The sequence below is a fragment of the Carex rostrata genome, chromosome 20 (assembly GCF_964058835.1).
Source record: "Carex rostrata chromosome 20, lpCarRost1.2, whole genome shotgun sequence".
In the NCBI taxonomy this organism is placed as follows: Eukaryota; Viridiplantae; Streptophyta; class Magnoliopsida; order Poales; family Cyperaceae; genus Carex; species Carex rostrata.
The window spans coordinates 7,998,112-8,021,808 of NC_135937.1; the positions used below are offsets into that span (position 1 = coordinate 7,998,112).

General features: G+C 35.7%; 2 protein-coding genes and 1 pseudogene across 2 annotated transcripts; 2 read left to right on the top strand and 1 right to left on the bottom strand.

The window, feature by feature from the left end:
• The first annotated feature begins 4,360 nt into the window (after positions 1-4,360).
• PID (Protein kinase superfamily protein) lies at positions 4,361-6,537 on the top strand. The gene is made up of 2 exons (XM_078322307.1): positions 4,361-5,221; positions 5,511-6,537. The coding sequence occupies exons 1-2, from the start codon at positions 4,542-4,544 to the stop codon at positions 6,250-6,252; spliced, it is 1,422 nt and encodes a 473-aa protein (XP_078178433.1). The 5' UTR covers positions 4,361-4,541; the 3' UTR covers positions 6,253-6,537.
• A 5,940-nt stretch (positions 6,538-12,477) lies between these two features.
• Positions 12,478-13,106, top strand: LOC144572231 (non-specific lipid-transfer protein 1 pseudogene; annotated as a pseudogene).
• Positions 13,107-17,558: 4,452 nt separating this feature from the next.
• LOC144572738 (uncharacterized) lies at positions 17,559-18,576 on the bottom strand. Its single transcript, XM_078322415.1, has one exon. The coding sequence runs from the start codon at positions 18,540-18,542 to the stop codon at positions 17,784-17,786; it is 759 nt and encodes a 252-aa protein (XP_078178541.1). The 5' UTR covers positions 18,543-18,576; the 3' UTR covers positions 17,559-17,783.
• Positions 18,577-23,697: the final 5,121 nt, after the last annotated feature.

Genomic DNA, 23,697 nt, shown 5'->3' on the forward strand with positions numbered 1-23,697 from the left:
CCGCCACTCAGCTCCAGGGAAGAATTTGTTTTTTTAGAAATGTACACTGTAAATATTTAAAATGTTGGATGGGAATCTAAAATAATGGGGAGCAAAGTGAATACATGACCATTTTATTGTCTACTCAAATTCTAGCCATCCAATCCGACAAAATCATACGAGGAACACTAGATTTTGGCTTGCTTAATAAACCCTATCTATCTATCTATCTATAGTTGGACTACGGTGCCCCGCAAAGTAAAACGAGTATTTTACTTCACGCTTATATTTTTCGATTTTAAAGATCAAAATATCGATCCGAACTGTTCAAGTTGATATTCATATTAGATTGTGCTTGGAAACCAAATTTTATATTTTTTGAAAATTTTTTACTATTTTTTTCGAATTTTAGAAATTGTTGTTTTTGATGGTCCAAAACTTTCTGAAAAAACATTGATTTTCAAAAATTCTAAAAAAAGTAAATTTTTTTGAAAATTGTAAAATTTGATCTCCGAACACAATTTAATATGAAAATCAACTTGAACGGTTCGTATAGACGTTTTGAACTTTGAAATTAAAGATATAGACGGAAAGTAAAACACTCGCTTTACTTCGCGAAGTACTGTATTAAATTAACGCCAATAGGGATCATACAAATTAGTAAATGATCACTCAAAATCAAAGCAGTTGCAAAATTATGAATCCTATAATCGAGTTATACGAATTATGAATTTAGTATCATGACCCTATCGAAATGGACCCACCATATCAACAGACAACAGGCAGCAGCCAATACCAATTTTTAATATCATTTTTCAGATTTTGCAAGATTTCACTGTGAAATTTTGTTTTCTACCTTGCGTACCCGTATCATTCTCTACGGTACCACACTCAGTCCAATGAATTTACCTTAATTTCCAGCTGAGCGATTCGAATTCGGTGCCTATTGACATAGGAGGTCTTTTTTTTTTAGATTTATGTCATAAGTAAAAAATGATCTGAATTTAATAATTGAACGTGCAGTTGTTGATAACCGCAAAAAAAGTTCATAAATTTGGTAAATCAAATAGAATTGATGAAAATCGAAACCAATGTTTTAATCTTGAAGCAATACGGTGGTCCAATTAAAAATGCATTGTTCCATCTCTAGAGGCGTCTATAATTGTTTGCGTAGGAAAACTGAACTGAAAGAAAAGAAAGAAAGGCGAGTGCAACAATTTACTTTCTTTCCATTCCGATTCGAAGGTGAAAAGTTTATTTCTTAACGAAGAAAGCATTTTGGAGCACGTCCTAGATTTTCAATATTAAGAGGGCATATAAGAAAAAAGCCTTCCAATAAAGATGTGCTTCCTCTGAGAAGGAAAAGCGTTGTGATTTTTCTATATATGCATGCATAAATCATAATGCATTGTTCCATCCCTATCTCCTTTCTTTTGGGGAAATTTTGAAGTGGATAGTTCAAGGCTTTAATTAGATGGTGATTTTTTCAACGCTTTTTATGTTGTTTGCCTTTTCAAATGATGGCTTAATTTGCTCAAATTGATTTTGGAGGAATTCTTAACCTTTTTTTACTGTAACCAAATTATTTCACTAAGGCCAGTATTATTACTTATTTTAATGAGATGATTTGTTAAAATTTAACTTGAGTGATATAATAATTTTAGTTTTATCCAGAAAAAAAAAATCTTTCAATAGTTTATTGATTATAATAAAATATTATGCATTAAATGTGCTGATGTAGGAGGATGAGAGATATTTCCTGTAATAAAGAATACTCTAAATTTATTATTAAAAAAAATATTTGTTCTTTAAAACCAATGATTAGGATCCGGATTCCGGACCCATCAGCAATTGATTAATTTGACGATTTTAACAATATAGAAAATAATATATCTCCTTAAACTTCAACCTTTGAAATATAATCTATATTATATTTATATCACGCACTTCAAAATTAATAGACTTGATGTAAATTGTATCTTTTCACAACAATTTATATTCAATGACATGTAGAATATCATATAAAATAAAAATTACTTGAGATTTTATAGACAATCAATCATATGACCAACCATATTACATTTCTGTAGATGTGAATTTCTTGAAATTAATTTCTAACATTTAATTAAAAAATATCCTGTTAAAAATAAGATGAAGTATTTTCATGTATGGCAACCCAAACAATAAATGCTATATAATTGCAACTTGATAACAAATGATGACCTTTATACATATTTGGACTGGGCACTTGGATAAATGTTTTGCTTCTTTTTTTTTCTTTTTTTTTTTGCTTTTTGGTAGCTGAGGTCAATAAAGGACATTAACATGCATCCGTCTCCTTCACCCACGAGGGCAGGAATTCGTATCCTCTGCATTAACTCAAAGGGAATCTTTTGAGTTAATGAATCTTGATTATTCAATTTGTTTTAAAATTCGTGCAGACTAAATTCACACTAATATTAAAGAGCTTTCTATATGAACCGTATTGGGTCCGTTTAAAATCAAACAATTGAGATTCATTAACTCAAAAAATTTATTTTTGAATTAATGCAGAGCAGGAGCAGCTCTTTCATATTCGCATTTTCCTAATTTGTAAATATTCATTAATTTCTCTTTGTAAATCGCACAACCTAGCTACGTGGTCGGCTCCCGGACACGCTTTGACACGTCGCCAGAGTGAATGAGGACTTGATAATGCCAATGTTTTAAAATGCGGCCGCATGGGCCGCATATGCGGTCGGCAGCCGTGCTCAGAATTCTCATGCGGTTTTTCCATGCAGCCGCATATGCGGTCATGCGGATTAAAAATGCGGCCATGCAGTTTTCCATGCGGTTTTGATAATTTGATTGTATTTTAATTAAAATTTATATTAAAAAAATCAAAAAATTATTGTTAGTTATGTTATTATGGAAAAATAAATTCAAATATATGAATATGAATATATATATATATATATACATGAATTTTTATTTTAAAATCCGCATACTGCATATGCGGTATGCAGTGACCTTCCGCACGAACAAAACCGCATTTTAAAACACTGGATAATGCCACAAAAAGTGGTTCTTAGAGGTCACGTGCAGTGGACTAGTTTGCACGTGTCAGACTAGCCGTTTGGGTTTGGCTGAGTTTACTTCCCCTTACATGGAGCTTCAGTTTAGTTGCCAAATGCCAACCATGCTCTCTACAAAAATAGGTGCTTAGATCCTTAGCGGGGCAGGGCTTCAGTTTAGTTGCCAAATGCCAACCATGCTCTCTACAAAAATAGGTGCTTAGATCCTTAGCGTAGCCCTGCCCCCTGGAGAACCAATAAAAGCTGGGACAGAAGCCAAATTTCATTTAAATCCTTGTAAACTTTTGTAATTCTTGCCAGGGCTTATGCTTACTTATTCCACCAAACAAAATTACGATTGGATAAACAAATGATAGAACTAATTTTAAATTTTGAGAATGGTACATAATTCAATTTTTGATTGAGTTAGTAGAATAGTGAGCTAACTCATATAAAATAAATAAAGAATAGTGCGTTAGTGTTATTTTTGTTCCATCCAAACACATGCTGTGAAACTTAAAAAATGATGACCAGATTTTTTATATTAGCAATGATATTTATAATCATTAATAACTTTGAGATTTAATCTGGCAATTGAAAATATCATAAATTCTACTTCATTCTAATCAAAGGTTTAAATAGCGTTTATCGCGTCATAGCGGAGTGCCTAAAAAAACAGCGCTATGCTCAAATAGAGTCGCTATAGCGCAGAATAGCGCGCTATATCGCCGATAGTGTCATAGCTTTTATAATCTAAAAACGCTATAGCGCGCTATTTAGAACCTAGATTCTAATCATAATATATAAAGAGGTCACATTGCAATTATTAAGTTAAAATTGATGCTACAATTAGAGATAATGTGCACAAATTAGGATCATTCATTTTATATTTAGCACTTCTCATATGATAACGCCATTTTTATTTCTGTAAAATCATAGCAAGTTAGCAACAGACAATATATTTCTCAGCTCAGGACTAGAATAGTTTTCATCCTCTCCAATACAAATAATTACAGCACACAGTGAGCCGTTAATTTTTTCAAGATTCGTGCTATACTAAATTCCAAAACATTCTCATCTGGGGTCATTTCATCGAGATGCGATCAAGATTGTTCAATCACCATTTTCAAATCGTATACAAAACCCACATTAAAGAAAGGTTCTTTATGCAAATGTTATCAGAATAACTAAAAAAAAAAACTATCCCGTTGGTCATGTTAGGCGTTTACTATAAAACCCAGACTCGTCTTCTCTAATCCAAAATCAAACCCTGCTTCTCTTTTACTGTAAAAAGCAACAGGTAATTAAAAGCTGCATCCCTTCACGGCTTCACCTCCTCTCTCTCTCTCTCTCTCTCTCTGTTAATTTAAAAAGCACATATCATATCATATCTCTTCTCCAAAGACAGAGAAACGAGAATAGAATCACTCCCCCTGTTTTGTTTCACTGTTCCAAGATCTCTCCTGCCAAGCTTTTATAGCAACCAGCCAAAAGATATTCCCGGTTTCTATGCCCGCCACTATTCCACCCTATTCCTCGCCAGAGAATAATACCTCTCTCACATCATCTCTTCCACCTCTCAAAACAAAGCAACAAAATCCCACAACAATGTTAGATCTCTCTCCCGACTCTGACATGGAAACCGGATCAGAAACTCTTAATTCAAGCCAGAGTTCTGTTAGTAGCAGCACTGGCAGTTGTGACCGTTGCTCCAGTCTCTCACGCCTTTCTTTTGATGCCACAACGCCGCCGCCGCCTCCTCCACCTCCGGTCGCCACCTCTCCAGAGAGAGCATCCTTAAAACCTCACCGCTCTGCCGAAGAGCTAGACCTGATAATACACCACTTACCGGGACCGCTCGGACCGAAAGACTTCAAGCTTATAAAGCAAATCGGCAGCGGTGACATTGGCACGGTGTATTTGTGTCGTCTAAGAGAGGAGAAAAATTGTTACTATGCCATGAAGGTTGTTGACAAAATGGCACTAGAGAAGAAGAAAAAACTGGAGAGAGCAGCGACAGAAAAGAGGATTTTGAAATTGCTTGATCATCCGTTCCTGCCAAGCCTTTACTCGGATTTTGATGCAGCACCGCATTACTCGTGTGTCGTCATGGAGTTCTGTAGTGGTGGTGATTTGCACTCGCTCCGGCACCGCCAGCCTGGTCTCCGTTTCCCGGTCACTGCTGCGAGGTAATACTTCTTTCAAAGTTTCAAAATTTTGCGATTATTTAACAATGTTCATTATGCATATTTTTTCTACTAATTTTTATTTATATGGAAGTGTTCATAATTCGAAGTTTATAATGGCAACGGTAGGGAAGTAAAAAGGTTGCTTCAATTTGCCTCAAATGGGTCTTTCGATTTCTAATCGATAAAATTGTGGAAAATCATTACAAAATTTACGATTATTGCACCTATCATATATATTTCCAATTTTTAACTAAAATTTGGTTTACTATTTGGGTATTTTATATCTCAGGTTCTACGCAGCTGAGGTTCTATTGGCGTTAGAATACCTCCACATGCTTGGAATAGTGTACAGAGATCTAAAGCCAGAGAATATTCTAATTCGATCTGACGGTCACATTATGCTTTCAGACTTCGACCTGTCATTGGAGTCCACGTCATCACCAACTGTCGAAGCCGTCGAGCCTGCATCCTTCGATGCTTTCCCTACAACCGATCCGTCTTGTCTCCCTGACCATCTGTTCAGACCGAGAAGATCCAACTCAGGTCGAACCAGGCCCGGTCGACAGTTTGTGGCTGAACCTGTTACTGCCCGGTCATGCTCATTTGTTGGTACCCATGAATACGTTGCGCCAGAGGTCGCTGCGGGTGGATCCCATGGCAGTGCGGTCGACTGGTGGGCTTATGGTATATTTCTATATGAACTGATCTACGGCCGGACACCGTTTGTTGGGCCCACAAACGAGGTTACTTTGCGCAGCATTGTGAAGCAGCCGCTCACCTTTCCATCGGGCGCATCTCCGGTTGGGCCCACTGAGTCGGCTGCCCGAGACCTCATTGCGGGTTTGCTGAGGAAAGACCCGGAAACTCGCCTTGGCTCCCGGCGTGGCGCTGCGGATGTGAAGGCACATAGTTTCTTCAAAGGGATAAATTTTGCGCTGCTGAGATCATACCGGCCTCCTATCATACCGGGTCTGAACCGGTCGAATTCAAACAACGATCGCAAAAAACCAAACCGGTTTGACTTCTTCTAGCTAGGTTTATTTAAGTCCTGACCCGTATTAACCGAACCAAACCGAATGCATGGATTCGAATTTTTTGTTGATTAGGATGACAATGTGTGATTCCTTACCAATGAAAGATTGCCACGTGGAAGAATGTATTTGCGGGAAACAAGGCGCCGACTTGGGGTGGAACTTGACAACGGAAAGTGTACACGTTTGTTTCCTAGCTTAAGAACTAAGGATTAGAGTTAGAGTTAGACAATGTATAGGGGCTTGACTATTTCTTGGAATCAGATGTTGAGTTTAAATTTTAAAATACTCTATCATACTTCCCAGTATGGGTGTAATTTGTGTTTGTCTGCGTTTGCTACTGACATTTGCACACTTGTTACACAATTTTCTTTTTGTTAATCTAACAGCCGGCATATAAAAATATAAAATCTAAATTTTTGCAAAAAGCCAAGTTGAATAAAAACAATATTGTTATGTTCTGTTTTCAAACGAAGCATTTTCTATGCATATAGTAGTTAGAAAACATCCTTCAATAAACTATTCATACACAGGTGCTGCTGATTGCCACAAGTCATGTCTCAAATTCCGAGCGGGTGCAAAAATTATTGCCGCTAATTGAGTAGTAAAACAAAGCAATCTCTCTTTTCTCCAAATTCCACCTAATCCTCTTTGTTATTAAATTAATGGAGACATAAACAGCTGTTGAATTCTGTGGAAGATTTGACGTGCGGGGCTTCTGTCGGTTGATACTTTGATTAGTAGTTTCCTTCTTTGCTTAAGCACATCCATTAATCTCTGGCACAGTGGCAGTCTTCACACGCTAATTTATGTGAAAAATCAGATTCAATGCTTACTAGAAACAACGACTAGACTTTTCATAAATATGTCCTAATCAGACATTTACATTGTTAAAACAAGGGGAATAAAAAGTCACAGCGTTATCGGATACATCACGGTTACACGGTATAAGTAGGGGTTGCATATCACGTACCGTGATTATTTATGTAACACATGCATTCTTTGAAGAATTGATACATCACGAAACAACACGCGAACTAATTTTGTTACAGCATGACAATACACATCTTATTGGGTTTATTAGATCTTAATTGAATAGTGAATCTTAAATTTTGAATAAACTAATATAAACTCCAAAAAAAAATGTAATAAAATGACGTAACCGATCATTCAAATAAATTTGATCACGGGACGTGATCCAAATCTTGATATGCATGGTACAAATTTACTCTCTAGGTACAGATCTTGAAAGAGCAAATTTGAATGTAGTGCTGTCGTTAGTCGTTACGAGCAACAAATTGGGAATTAAGCCACAGAAGATCCCAGATTTGTAGAATTGCAATTTGCAATAGACAATTCTGGACTTGTCCGCTTGGAGGCTGAGAGCCCAAGTCCGTAATCTCAGTTGACTTATGTAAATTTAAACTAATTTGTTTTGAATTTTGATGTTTGGCATTGGCAATTGGCACAGAAACAAGTAGCAGAGAACCTAACTGCTTCAGAGGTGTTTTTTGCGGTTCGGTGGGGTCACTGATGGGTCCATTAGTACGTTTGGGTCCGTTTGCCATGTGGGCAGTCACGTGTCTGGCTCACTAAGTTTGGCGTAGTCTGGTTAGAGCGACTCAAGTTGTGCCGATCCGATTTGTTTCTCTGCAATTTCTGACATTCTATAAGAATATGAATTATAAGTATTTTCAAATTATATATCCGAACAGGCGAACAATGATTATTATTGCATATTTGATGAAAATAACAAAGTTTGGAATTGGGAAGGAATTGCGGAGGAGGGGAGATGTGGAGGGGAACTGATCACATGTATGGCAAACCGGACCGAGTCAACTTTTTTGTGGGTTCACAGCAGTGAGACACGTTAGTGTTTGCCTTTTTTGCCGGAGGGTGAGAGCAACAACTGATGCGACTTGCCTGCCTTTTTCATGCATTCCCTTTTGCTTGCCATGCCCCCCCCTTCCCTTTATCAAAATATCATATCATTTCATTTCTTTGCCTAACAAATCTTGCTACTTATTGATTCACCTAAAAATTAAAGCCAAGAACCCATTTATATCATATCATTTCAAATATTCTAATTGCTCCTGTTAAATAATGCGCTTCTGCCTTTTGGGTTCATTAAAAATATATATAATGAATATGTTTCTTCTTTTTTTTCCTTTTTCCTTTTTTTTGTAGCTCATTAATATATTGCCAAGCTGACAAATGGCTACCTAACTTTACAAACAACAACTAACAACAATTAAGCTTTTAGTCTCAAACAAATTGGGATTGAGTAGAAATAAATTCAACCGTGATCATTCGGATTGAGTTCTTTCTGTAGAGAGACTGTTTTTTTTATCTCTGACTGGCCACGCCTTATCATAACCCTTCATCTTTTTTCTAACTTGAGATAGGCTGTGCAAAAAGTTACACATACGGAGTTAAATAGCTAGCTAACTTTAAAAAAAAAAAATACTGAAAGAGTTTGAATCCATGCTTATTTGTTGTAGAAATATTAATTGTCAATTATTGATTTGTAATTTTGCGTTTTAATTATAAGCTAACCATCAAAGAAATTTAAATTCACAGTTAATTATCGTGATGGACTATATATTCATTCTTGCCATTTTACGTCTCCTGTTGGCAGAGTCTTTTTTAATGTTTATTTTTAACTCCTTGTGAAACGATTTGGTAAATTCATAGCCAAGTAAAGGTAAAAATAAGAGACCTTGTGGAAAAAGCAACCTCCGAGAGTTTGATTGCAAACTAATACCGCGACACCTTGCCTTCTCCGCTCGCACCCAAACAGAAAAAAAAGAAGAAAAATGAAAAAAAAAAATGTTTCATTTTCTCTGGTCGCTAGCCAATTAATACTGAAGGTCATCGGTTTCTACCACTAAAGGACATGATTTGTTTATTTTGTTGTTTTAGTTGTTTGTGTTGTTAGATTTTGATATTTAGATGTGGATGTTTTTAAATATTGATGTAGTTTAGATGATGTTTGAGATGTAGAACGATGAATGTATTTTAAGTTTTATTTAATGAAAATTATACTTGACAGTTGCTGTCAATGATTTAAAAAAAAGAAGATAGAGTTTGATTGCAATATTCATTCTCACCAAGAGCTTCCATCTCGGATCGGATTGGTCCGACGGATTCTAATTGGACGGTGGATCTAACATCAAATATTTGCGAAGGCTCATGATTAGACCCACTAAGACGGTGACACATGTCAACTTTCTAGACAGGACGAAATAACAGCCGTTCGATTTCTTTAGCTTTACAATAGGATCCACATACTGTCGTTCTTTGATTCGTTACTTAACTCTTGTGTTAGGAACTTCCACGTTGCCGAGAATTAAATAACAAAAAAATTATTAAGCAGAAACCATTTATAATGAGCAACTGACAATGGGACCCAAGTTCCAGTGAATGAGCAGCCGTAACTTGGTAAGGACCAAACAGGCCACGTATCGCTTCGTCCTCCAGAAAATGATTTTGTCCCAGACTTAAACAGGAAAGTTTTGTTGACACGTTCACCTCGAACACCCGGATTAAGACAAACCCGTGACTCGTGAGGCCACCTATCGCTTGCCCCCTTACAGTGCGCAATTAATCAACTAAATAATTGATCATTAGCCCACTAATTGTGCCTCATTAATTGCACATTGAAATTAAGGAGGTGCCTGTTATTTGTTAAAGTAGGCGGCTGCTACAGTTCTCGCCTACGTGCAGATTTCAACACACCCTATTAGCCTAAGCCTGCCGATCCACTGGCAACGATGGTACTGGTACTACGCTCTACGACTACGATACAGTCTAGTATGGTAAAATTTACTCTATTCTTACGATGACGTGGCTGATTACTACTAGTGGTTTCAAACGTGGTGTACTTGTAGTTGTGGGACCCACTTCCCGGGGCTGTACCCCTCTCTCTGTCTCGAGAATTACGAATCAAAGAAAAGGCATTGACTTCGATGGTGACGCCACGACTGACTCCTCACGTGGATTTTCATTCCGATACATATTTTTGAAATAATTCGAGAAGAAGAATTTACTTTTGTTGAGACCTATTTAGTAGGTTTATACATGAAAAGAGAAACTTGGACTTGTGTTCGTATATCACGATTCTCAAAGCATCTCTAGAATGAAAAATAGAAGCTTTGTAGGGGTATTGCTTGCACAAGAAAAACTGCGAGATGCTTTTTCAGTTTCTTCCAGGTCCGTACAAATGGTGTATTTATGGGTTGCATAGGGAACTACAGAAGTGTGAGGTAATTGGTAAAATTTTCTGAGATGTAAAAAAAAGAGGTGATATGGTAATAATGAGTCACGTAGCAGAGAGACCAGAGATGCTACGGCCTATCCTAGAGCCTAAGAAACCTACGCTGTAAAAGGCTGAATCTCAACTGAGTCGTCAAGAACCCAAGAGATGGTCTCCTAATAAGATCCCATCCAACACTTTTCGTAGTAAAGAGGATATTCAATGATACTAACATAAATCATGTGGAAAATCAACGGCGGTAAATGTGTTGAATCTTTTGTTTAGTTGGAGAGGATCTGAAGGTGAGTAGTAGAGTTCTGATTTGGTTAATCTGGGGTGTTGACGTGGGCTATCGTCCAAAGTACTCTAAGCAGAGAAAGGACGGTTGCTCCAGCTTTTAAGAGGATTAGAAATATTTGCGCAAGAATTAATGCTTGCAGTTCCCATGATTTGTTCATATCACATGTGGAAATAGTCAGTTTCTGGAATTAATCATAAATTTATTTTTTATTTTTTTATATTACTGTCGAAAATTTATAATTTGTTGCCATTTTAATTTTCGAAGCATTTTTCTTTGTCGAAATTCTGAATCCGTCTACAGTGCGTAACTTTTTGCCTGCTATAATTTGCGAATTCACATCCTCTCCAGTACCCGATAAGAGAATCTTTTACAATTACTAGATCTGAACCGTTTTTATTAACTTGGCACGAATCTCAAAGCCCAAAAATACTGCCCTATTGTGGCCCGAATACCATCCTCTGCAACATCGGAGAGGATACGGATTCATAATTTGCTGGGATGATAATGGATCGGGCTAGGTAAGGATTGGTTGATGATCCATTATATTAGGCCCGGGTTATTGGGTTTAGAATATCATGCATAGCTCGGCTTGCTACCTTCCCACTAAGCCCATCCATAGCTGCTCCGGTTCAATTGTTCACCTTATTATTTTTGTTTCATTTCTAAACCATATATTTTAAGCATCAATTTAAAATTTATAGAAATTAAAATCATATATGGGCATGTTTAATATAATTATACACAATTTACTATTGAAACTTTTACTCCACTATATTCTAAAGCTTGTTTTGTGCATCACAATATTTCAAAAACTTAAGAATTTAACTAATTATATAGCATCCAAACTAACTAAATTCACATACTTCCATAACAATGATAATAACAACAATAGCAATGATATTCAATTATATGAGACTTCGATCATCAAATTGGGCCATTGCTTTGTGTATTCGGCCCAACAGAGAAAGGCTGGCCCGTCTCTATGGCTTTGCTCATTTGAAACAAGCATGGCGTGTGTACTTGAAAATATCAAGCAAATTAAATTAAAAATGGGAGATGAATATTTACATTTAGTTTGAATAACATAAATAATCAATGTTGAAATAAGATTCAATTAAGTTTTAAATTTTAATATATAATTGAAAAATAATATCAAATATGAGGGAAGTTTTAAGGTTATTTGGGATTGGAGGACGGTAAGATGGACATGGTATCAAATTCATTCAGTCAGAGTTTGCACAGATAATTTTGAAATTTTTGCTAATTAAGTTTGCACGAATTTTAATGTTTATCAGACCAAATTTGACGTGATCCCGAATCCAGTTGCAGCTAGCGGTTTCTCCCCTCTGCATCCGCCGTGCCCGTGCCATTTCAAAACAGGTTGACCCAAATTTAAGCCCAAAATGCGTGTCATTTTATTACCTCTCTCAAACCCTCGTGGCATCTCCATCTCACAGCCACCTCACTCAACTCGGTACACAAACAAATTTCCAAAACCATCAGCTATTTCACCCCCTTTCCTAACCCCTTTCTAACTCCCATGAATGCACTCTGACTTCTCTCTATCTATAAAACCCCCTCCAAAATCTCTCTACATTTGCATCACATCCCCACAGAAGCTCCCTCTAAACACTCCAAAAAACATATACACATAGTTAATTAACCAGCCATGAAAGGTCTAGTTGTGAGCCTTGTTGTAATGCTCGTCATGTCGTGCACTATGCTCGAGCCATGCCGGGCACTTACATGTCGGGATGTTACTTCGAGCATTGCACCGTGCACGGGCTACCTGACAGGGAAGGGAGGAGCAACACTGCAGTGCTGCGGTGGGATCAAGAAACTGAATGGCTTGGCCAACAACACTGCCAACAGGCGCTTTGCTTGTAACTGCATGAAATCTAACGCTGCCCGGGTTAAGGGCTTACGATACGATCTTATAAACCAGTTGCCTGGCAAGTGCGGCGTCGGGTTGTCTTTCACCATTGACCTCAACCGATGCAACTCGTAAGTTATTAATTAAATCCGTTATACTGTTCAATATATATCCTTGTAATCCTTGGTACAATGATTTGATTAATATATATATATATATATATATATTTTGATATGTTATGCTTTTGTTTGTGCAGGATTCCATGAATATATATTTGATTGTGTTGAGAGGATGACTTGGTGAATAATGGCTGTGTTATATATGTTTTTAGATTGAATAAAGGTGATCTAGTGCTGCGTGTGACCTCCTACTCGTATAGTGACACTTGTTCTGTGTACTTAAGTGTAGGGGACTATGTTTGTTAAATAAAATTAATATTTTGCCTTCTTCTTTTTCACATTTTCGTATTACTAGCTAAATGCTGAAATGGGAAAAAAAAGATTTTGCGATTGGTTTAATTTAACTGCACGGAAACCAACGGTTATATGGAAATGAAATTAGTGAAAATCATCATCAATTTTTTTTTATGAATTCTTAGCTATATATTAATTGCCAATAAACAACTAATTAAAAAAAAAATCGTCCAAGCAGGAACAAACAGTGGGCTATGAATAATTACTCTTTATGGGCCTTTTAGGCCCAATATCATTAGTTAATAAATTTTATGGACTTTCCTATTACTTGAGACCAGCTTCCTGTTGAAAATTGATAAAGAAAATAACAACTTCATTGCTTCATTACTTTAATAATAATATTTGTATTAAAATATATACATGAAATTAAAAAAGTTTAAAGGAAATAATAAAAATTGATGCAAGTTAATAAATAATTTCAGTTTTTCATGCAAGAAAATATATACAATTGATTAACCGTTTCTATGAATAAAACTGCTAACTATAATTTAAGATGCTTCCGATACATGTATCATATATGTCAGAGGTGCACGCAGGATTTCTGTCGAGAGTTGACAAATGACAAATTTTTCAAAAAAATTCCACTAAAATTAAAAAAAAAAAAATCCAAACCCTCTGATATGATGAAGTGTCACGATAGAATGAACCGTTTGATATGATCACTAGTAAAAAAAAAAATGTGCATACATCTTTCCAGAACCTGATTTTTTTTTAGTAATATCAAGATCTAGGCAGATTAATATATACAATTTAATTCAAACTATGACAATTGTTAGTTTCATAAAGGATGAATGAATTGGGTCTCTAATTAATTAATGACTACAACGAACATCTTAATATTCACTTGCATTGCAAGAACAAATCATGACTGTACCCAGAAAATACATTTTAAATGCACCAACATAAATGATATGTTCCACTCATATTTTTTATATCGATAAGCCACACAAAATGTATTGGTCATATGTGTATGGTTTGCAATTTCCATTCTATATAAAGAGGAAAACAAATTGCATTTTTGTTGAATTTTCATTTCATTTATTATTATTATTATTATTATTATATAAATGAATGGTATACAACCTACAACCACACGACGCATGATAAAAAAAAATATATGAAGAAACTATTTTTTTTTAATTAAATTTTGGTTTAGATGTTTGAGAAAACTGATAATTTGATTACACAATGTCTCTCTATTTTCATTTTTTTCCTTTTCTATTGATTTCTTGGAACAAAGAACATTTTCAATAATAATTTATAAGTGTTTTCATATTCTAATTATAATTTAGTAATTTTTAATACTTAAATATTAGAGAAATGATAATATGAGTCATTTATGTGAGGATATTCTAGATATTGAATAGCATAATTTTAAAAAGAAAGATGTATTGGTACTTACGGTCTGAGGGCATGTTCGAGAAGGAGTTATGCGAAGGAAAGGTAAGTAGGCAGAGAAAAACTAAGCACTGATTTTATTTGATCAAAGTTGTTTACTTACTTCAAAATGGTGAATTTCGAAGCTGAGTAGAAGGAAAAGAATGGGAGACGAGGTGAGTTATGCGTGAAAATTAAGTAAAATTTTTTAACCTCCAATTTGGAGTGTAGATAAAATGAACTGAATGCCTACTCCCCTCCCCTTCCGTTTCTTTTCTTTGCTTTAATTAATAATTTCTTGTTCACTGATGAGTTTGGAAGGGGATGATGATGTGATGACTTCAACTAGAAGAAAGGAGGGTGACTAAAATTTAAAAATTAGTAGAATCAAAGGTAAACTCGAGTGGTGTTATGTTGGTGTCGATAGCTTGAAGAGATGTAAGCCATTGTTGGCAGTGCTTTTTGTACATATAGTGGATAAATAAAGCTTCTTCCCTGATGAATCTTGTTCTTTTCTTTGTTATTTTACATTCTACTTTGTTTCCTTTGAGCACTTTTCTTCTTTTCTGTTTTAAAAGCTTCTTAAATACTGAAATGTGAAGACTTATGCAGTGCTTAAGCTCTCTTATGGAGAATTAAAAAAAAACATACAGGTCTAGTGATCATTAAAAGATGTTTATTAGCTCCTTTTTCTACCTTAAAGCATTTTTAAACAATATAAACTGTTATTCCAGTATATTTAGGTTTCTCTTATGCTATTTTTCTGTTATTTACAGTTTTAAAACAAAATATAAAGAAATAGGTATATATAAAATACTTGAAAACCTCTCCTTTTCTCCTTTTCTTTTGATTTTTCTTCAAATCAGATCTGTTAAACCCTTTTGAGATCATCAAATGGTGAAGATGTAAGAGTTGAGCCAGCTGGTATCCTCTTGCATCAGATCCATTAGATTATTTCAGCTTTTAAAGGATTTAAAAGATCCAAAATCATGTTTTAAACAAACAAGGATTATTGGGGTTGAGTCAGCTGGTATCCCTCTTTAATTTCTTCATATTGGACCTAATTTGCAAAGAAAATAAGCTTGGATAAGGTGTTATGCTGCCAAAATCTGTAAAAGAACCTTTTCCATGAGCCTTCTTTGTAAATTAGTGAGAGAAGGAGGTCTAAAATGCAAATAAGCATCAGTTAAAGCTGATAAATGCTATTTGTACCTTTAATCCTATGACTTCTTGATGATAATGTTCAAATCAAGCTAAAGGATACATGAAAGTTCTGATTTCATGTTATCCAGAGGCTCTCTTGCATGCTGCCATGACCTAGCATCTTTTGAAATAATTTAAATGTCCATTTAGTGATGTTTTCATGTTTTGGGTCATTTTCTTTAGTTACTGGTATAAAAATGGTGATTAAAAGCCTTGAAAACATGTTTAGAAAGGTTCAAATGACAAGCTAGACCTTTGATTAATGTACATTCTCCTTTAATGGACCTCTGACATGGTGTCAAGTCAGGACTCAGCAGCCATGCATGCTATGATAGCTATCAAGGCAATGAAATACACCAAAATACCCTAATTGCACTGTTCTGGTAAACTGACCAGTACAGACCAGGGTATGGACCAAATTGCAAAATGGACCTCACCACTGGCTGGAGAATTGAAAAACGCATAAAATAGACTCAAACTTTGCATTTTTATGATTTTCCTACATAAGGATATGAATTTCCAAAGTTCATACTTGAAAAATGAGAAAATACTGAATATTCTGACAAAAATGACCAGCTGTACCCTTGTCAGTAAATAAATCAGGAAAAATGTAATTAAAATTTCTAAAATGGTAAAAATTAGCATAGATGCTCTTCATACGTCTCTTCATGATTCTATGAAAGAAAATTCATCACTTTGTGTACAACATTCACAAGAAATCAGATCTGAAATATAGACTTTCATGCCTCTATTTGACCTTCATACCCCTGTCATGAATAAATTCCTAGAAATGTGAATAAATTCTCTAAAGTTATAAAAATTGGCACACAAGTCCCTGATATGATCCTTTTTGACTCTGTAAAATAAAATTTTCACCTCATATGCAAAATTCATGAGAAAATGGTCTAAAAGGAACTGAAAATGTATGTCCTTCATGCCATATTTGGTCAGCTGCCAATCCAAATCAAATTGAACTCTCCAACATATGCAAATAGCTCCTAGATGCTCAAATTAACACCCTTTAGCCTTTGATCAAGACTCAAAGTCATTGTACCACATATCGGTACCAATTCGGTATCAAACAACTGTGTAATCCTCTTGCTTTGGTGGTTCATCTAACAACGTCCATCGCTCATCCCCAATTTTACAGAGTGCTAATCCCCAGTTGTTCTTTAACAGAGCCATAACAACACAGTTTGGGTATAGGGAAGGATCAGACGATAATAGAGTCTTTTGTATTATTGGGTCTGTTTGTTTTCTAGAACAATGCCAAAATGGCCAGATGCCGAGCTGGCACCAGACATATGAGGGTATGAAGGGATGAAATGCTAAAGCAGGACTAGTTTTTAGTGATGGAAGGTTGATTATTTTTCTGGTATTTGGGTTGAATAAGGAAATATCTGGTCCATCTGTCAGAGTAATGTGACTATGGGAGGGGGAATAATATTCCTTATTGGTTTCAGGTAGGGGAACATTATGAATTCTGGAATCGGCGAGGTCGTAGAAGAAACGGGTTGAGGTGTCGTGACCTTCCTATTTGTTAACATTATGAATTCTTCTTTACATTATCCATTTTATACCACCTCCTTCATGCAACAATTTCCATAAAATCCTAAAGAGGCAGCAAACATTATGCTAATAAATTCTAAAGTCCATCATCTAGTGAACCTGACACCTTTCAACAAAGCTTAAATCTTCTTCAATGTTCTTATTCAACACATAGGCAAGCACGATTTGTTAAACAAACACCATAAATTATTGTTGGTGCATGACTGTACAGCAGTACCAGTTGTCCCCAGAATAATAACAGCGAAGTACAGTATAAATATTGGATAATCTTCGTATTAGTTGCTCATAAGATGATGCTTGAAATCAATTGAACATCAAAACAACCTCTACCTATTGCAATTTAAAAGCAACTAAACAGTAATACATCCCAAAAAGAAAAGAAAATGAACAAGCTTCTAAACAGCTTAAATTTTAATGAAAAATTCTTCAGTATTATTGGAAACCAAATTGAGAAATTCCAAACTCACCAAAAATCATTATTTAGATACGGCGTCTCTTAGGAAGGCGGCAACCATTGTGTGGCAGTTGCGTCACATCATGGATTGCAACAATGGGGGTCCTCTCCCTGATCCCTTCACCTCTATAACCATCTCTCCAACTCATGATCACCCTCTTCTTCTTCCCAAAAAAGACCGAGCCTTTCACCTTCATCACAACTGATTTGACCCCCATCTTTTTCGCCGCTCTCCCCACATGCTCAGCTGTTGCCTCGGCCGCATATCTAGAACTACGACCCCTTCCCTTTTTATCCTGTGAGCTCAAACAACCAGCTGAGGCACCAGTTTTCCGATTCCCGTCCACATCTGTCACAGTGACGAAGGTTTTCTTTCTGGTTAGTAAGAAATGCACGAAATCATGTTTCTTCCTGCGGGAACGGAGCTCCTCGTCCTCAGCGAGCCTGTCTCGGACAAATTCCATGTTGGATGTGAAGTTTCCTAAGCCAAAGCCAAACCGATCGGGAGCGAGGGGCGCATTGGATGTGAAGTTTCCTCGAGCGAAGCCAAACCCATCGGGAACGGAGGCAGTGGTTGGAGGAGCGGAGTCTGTGGTTGGAGGAGAGCTGGGATTAATCGGAGGCAAGCCGGAGGAGGTGGAGTACCTGAGAGCTCGGTCGAAGGATACGGCGGATGAGGATGCGACGTGATGAGATTGCAAGGAGAGTAGGCGTTGGAGGGGAAGGAAGAGAGAGGAGTTGTTGGAAGAGGAGCGTAGTAGAGAAGATAGTTTCTTTGACGCCATTGTTGCGATCTGGTGCGAAGAGATGTGGGAGGACAGTAGAAAACGAAAACCCTAGTTGAGAGTAAATCTCAAGTGAAAAAAGAAAGCCTGAAAGGTGTGATAGGAGATGGGCCTAAAGCTATCTATCGTATTTTGGACTGTTTGTTGGGCTGTACAGACTCTACAGGTACCACAAGTTACTAGCAATTTGTCCGTTCGTTTAAAGTCATAAGATCATGTCACCAAGTTTTCATTGGAACCAGTGTGATAAGAAATGGTGTGCGCTAGTTCGACGGACGACGCACTATCAATTTAATTAGAATTTTTCTGATATTTTTTTTTATTTTTATTAAAATTATGTATATATATTCATAATTTATTAAAAATAATTAATTTAATTCATTAAATTTATCAAATAAACATATTTTAATTTAGTTTAGTTTACTCGTTTATTAATAAAGTTTCGTGAAATTGTTATTTAGAAAAAGTCTAAATAAGATAAAACAAATATGTAACAGATTAATTGAACAAATTAACCGATTTGACGGACTAAATAGTCTAATATATAACAGATCATGGTCTAGTAAATAACTGACTAAAAAGCTTACGAAATTTTGTAATCACAAAGAAAACTAATTTAACAGAAATAATCAGCTGATTAATAGAAAAAAACCACAAACACATCTCCACTAAATCTATTCGTAGCAGTTTGACTATTGTCACCGACTAAATGCCCTCTCTTTTTTACAACACTGATTGAAACCAACTTAATAAGACATCGATAGCCAGAGTCTCTCGTTTCACAAGCTAGCACTTCTCAAGGTATACTGACTACGAGCTAGATTTTAACATTTGATTGTTCTTTTCATTATTATTATTATTATGTAATTTTATTTAGTTGCTGGTGATAATTTCAAGATGTGTTTGAACAAAAGTATGCATCGGCAAACCTACCAAAGGAAGAAGAGGAGGATGGACTGAGAGACTTAGTTAGACACACCATGTTTGAAAAGGGACAGAGTAAGAGAATTTGGGGTGAACTATACAAGGTTGTTGATTCTTCTGATCAAATGGTAATGAATGCTACAGATGATGCCTTCTCTGCGCCTCAAGCCACAGCCATCCGATCAAATGGAGATGAATGCTCCAGATGATGCCAACACATGAATCTCCACCCTAGGGTAGTGAGGAAAGCATGATCCTCTTCACAGCTTCATACATGAAATCCAAGCCTTTGAATGAATGAAATCAATGGCTATAAATGAGATTGTCTATGGATTGATGAGATGGCACATTATAATTGGTTCAAACCCCTGCAAATGACGGGCTATAATCTGAACCCTTGATAACATGATGAAGAAATGAAGGATGGAGATCATGCCAACATAGGCTCTCCAAAACCCTAGCCTTGAAGGCTATATATACCCATGTCTAGCAGCAAAGAAAGGAGCACCCTGGAACCGAATTCAAAACACAAGAGAGATATAGAAAGCAAGATAGATATACACATTGTAACACACACATATACACAGATTGAGAGCTCTTTCTCTCTTCTTTTTCATAGTTCATACTCAAGCCTTGTGCTTTTCTCCCATTTCTGCAAATCAATAGCATAGAAGAAGCCTTGATGGCTGTATGATGTATTAATTCCCTTGGTGGACAAAGTTTGTTTAAAAGATTTCTACTTTCTTGTATATTTTTTTTTGTTATTTTATTGTGCTTTGCTTTGATCTCTGTGTTTTGCTTGATCTGATTAATAATCTTGCTATTTTGAAGTATAAGGGAGAGAGCTCCATGCCATGGCATGGAGCTCAATGATCAAAACTTCCCCTTTCCTTTTCTTTTTTCTGATTTTCCGATTTTTCTCCCTTTTGATCTTCTTTCCTTTAAATCAAGTTCTCTAATCTTTAATTAAGTAATGGAGATCATAACAATGTGAAGGTTGAGTCAGCTGATTTCCCTTCACCTTTTATTGATCAAAGTCATTTAAATACAAGATTAGAGAATAAAATAAAAAAATGGAAAATAATACAATAGAAATAGTAAGGTTGAGCCGGCTGGTTTCCCTTACTATTTTCTTTAATCAAATGGACTCATAATGTGTATTAGTGAGCTTGAGCTCTGATGCAAGGCTAAGGACAAGCCATATGTACCATGTTGCATGAAGCAAAAGAGTAGAAAGCTAACTAAATGCACATATATTGAGGGATGGAGTTTAAAGATGTGTTTAGACCTCAGTATATACTGAATTAAGTCATTCATATTCTTAAAATCATGAATCCCTAATGATAATGTCCAAGCTTTGATGAATCATGTCCAGATATAATTTTCTAAAAAGCACATGCAAATATAATTTTCTAAAAAACAGGGACCTCCTTGTAATATTTGATTTCTGTTGATGATTTGAGATACTCAAACTTTGATGCATATGGTTTCTTGGAGATTTGATCTTGTCTCTATGTTTGTTCATGTCAAAATGATGGCTTAAATTCATTAAAACCATGTCATAACCCTAACCAGCCCTTTAAAGCACTTGAGAACTGTAAAATATGTGATATATGACTTGAACTCAGCAACTAAATGCATAACAAGTACCATTGGTACCATGCTATACCTCAAAATACCCCTTTTTGCCCTCTGCTGGTAAAACAGTGATTCTGGACTGATACAGGGGTCAAATTATAAAAATAATCATATCATCATGTACAAAATAAAAAAATATGCGAAATGGACTCAAATTTCATATTATTTGGATTTTTATTCAATTTATTATGAATTTTCGAAGTTCAGCCCTTTTGAAATGCCGAAAACCAGCAAATACCAGTAAATACCAGCACAGTTCTTAAATCTGCCCTTGTGTTCAACCCCCTTTCTGATACAGCTAGGTAGCTCCAAAATTCATGAAATTTACCAGAATATAGAGGACTTTTTCCTGAGAATTTTCATATAAAGAACATAAAATTTGGATCAGCAGAACTCTTGGAATTAAATTCTGAAGTTAGCTACCAGCATGGTAACAGCAACTGTTTACCAGCAAAGCTCTTCTGCACAAAAACACATGTTTCATATAGCTCTGAATTGAGTTTGATTAAACTGTTTTACATGCATGCAGGTTATGACTCAAGGAGTATTTCCATATAAAGAACATGAAATTTGGTGTAGCCAATTAATGGGAATTAACCTCCCAAGTTCAGCTATTCAGAAAATGCTGCTGTCAGAAAATGGACATTTGACCCCTGACTGTTACATTGCCAATTTGAGACCCCTAAAAGGGTCTAAATGTCAAATAAATCATATATTCAGAAACTAGACTTCAAGCTAGTCAGGATAGACATCAAATTCGTACCATTTGGGTTCATATTCATCTCTGAATTGAATTTCAAAGTTAAATCAAAATTAAATACAAAGAATTATGCATGCCATGGACAATAATACCCCTGTCATGAATTAAATCTCTAAAAATGCAAATAAATTTGCTAAAATGGTAAAAGTGACACAGATGCTCTTCACATGCCCCTTTATGATCCTGTGAAAATAAATTCATGACTTGTGTACAAAATTCGCAAGAAATTGAATTAAAAGAATTTGACAATATGAACTTTAATCCAAAACCCGATTCTAGTTAAACTAATCCTCTTGTTGTGCTTAAATCATCCTGAAATGACTAAGGCAAGCCTCCGAGATGCTTCAATCAGTCCCATAGCCTCTGCACTGTTCACTGGTACCAAACCGGTACAGCGACTGATACCATGAAACTCAAATCATATCTGAGACATCTTCAAATCCCAAAATCAATGTTTCCAGATGTTCTTATGCCTTCTCATGATCTCACGTGATGTTGGTGTCGACCCAACTAATATGGCTCATGAAAGTCCAGTCAATCTCATGGTGAGACCAGCCCAGCAAACGGATTAGAGAAAATCTTGTTTGAAATTTTTTTTTTGTAGATTTGGAATTTTCATATTAGTTTGTATAAGTGAAGTTTGTTTTTTTTTTTTAAAATTTCTTTCTTTCTTTCTGGCATTGAAAAGTTATAGACATTAGTATGGAAACTCCATTCACATTTATAGAAGATGCAAAGACTACTGAGATAGTGATGGTAAAATCACTAATTCCCTTAAAATTAACAAATTGGACATTTAATATGCAGTGGGACTAAAATGAAGACGAAAGTCAAGGAGAAGACGCAAGACTGGTTGCCGACTACTGCTATTCTGGAGGAAATACCGCTCAGGGTGATGTGGCCTGATGATGACGAGAGCACGCTGGAGGACTCCAATGAGATGGGGTCGGAACCGTCTACGGCTACCGCTTAGCATGCATCCTTGCTTAGTTATCTTTTCATTTGACATTTTTTGTTAATTCCCTAACTGTGTGGTTCAGTGGTCGATCCACTATTATTTTGTGTGGCCGGTTATGGCCTTGCTGTGTGCTGCATGTTTTTGCCGATTCTCTGAGTTGATTGGATTCTATTGGATTTTTGACAACATTTAGGGTTAGCTTATAGTACTGGGTAGTAGAGGGGAAATACTGCTCCTCTCCACTTTGCTTCTTAATTTTTGCTGTAACTATTGTATGTTTCGTTCTTGCTAATGAAACAGGGCTCCGGCTTTTTTACCAAAAAAAAAAAAAAAAAAAATATGCATTGGGCCCTCTAATTTCACAAGACATTTTTTATTCTTATTTTAAAATACCAACCACCATTTTTTTTTTTAAAATCTCTAATGAAGAAGAGACATTATACCAGCAAGGAGTAAAGAAATTAAAATGTAGAGAAAGCAGTAGAAGGTAATGAGGACATGTAATGAGGCATTAATATATGGGGAGAAATTGAGAAAGGAATCAAAGGATACTCCTAATTTGTGCTCTGGTTAACTACAAGGGTTTGTTTTATTCGCGAGTGTTAAAAATAACTATTGTCGAGGATAAGCCGATAATAATTGTTATTCTCAAGAGTATAATTATTATAGTTGGTGGTATCCGAGAGAATACCTACATTGTAATTATTTTTCTACTCAAGTACCTTGAAGTCATACTAATAAAAATTCTGAAATTTTTTTTATTTAAAGGCACAGTGGTAACTATGATGACATAAGATGATTAGTAGAAATTTTGAAAATTTTGTTTCTTTATGTTTCCTAACAAAAGTAACTGCGTAAACCAGACGGTTTCTATT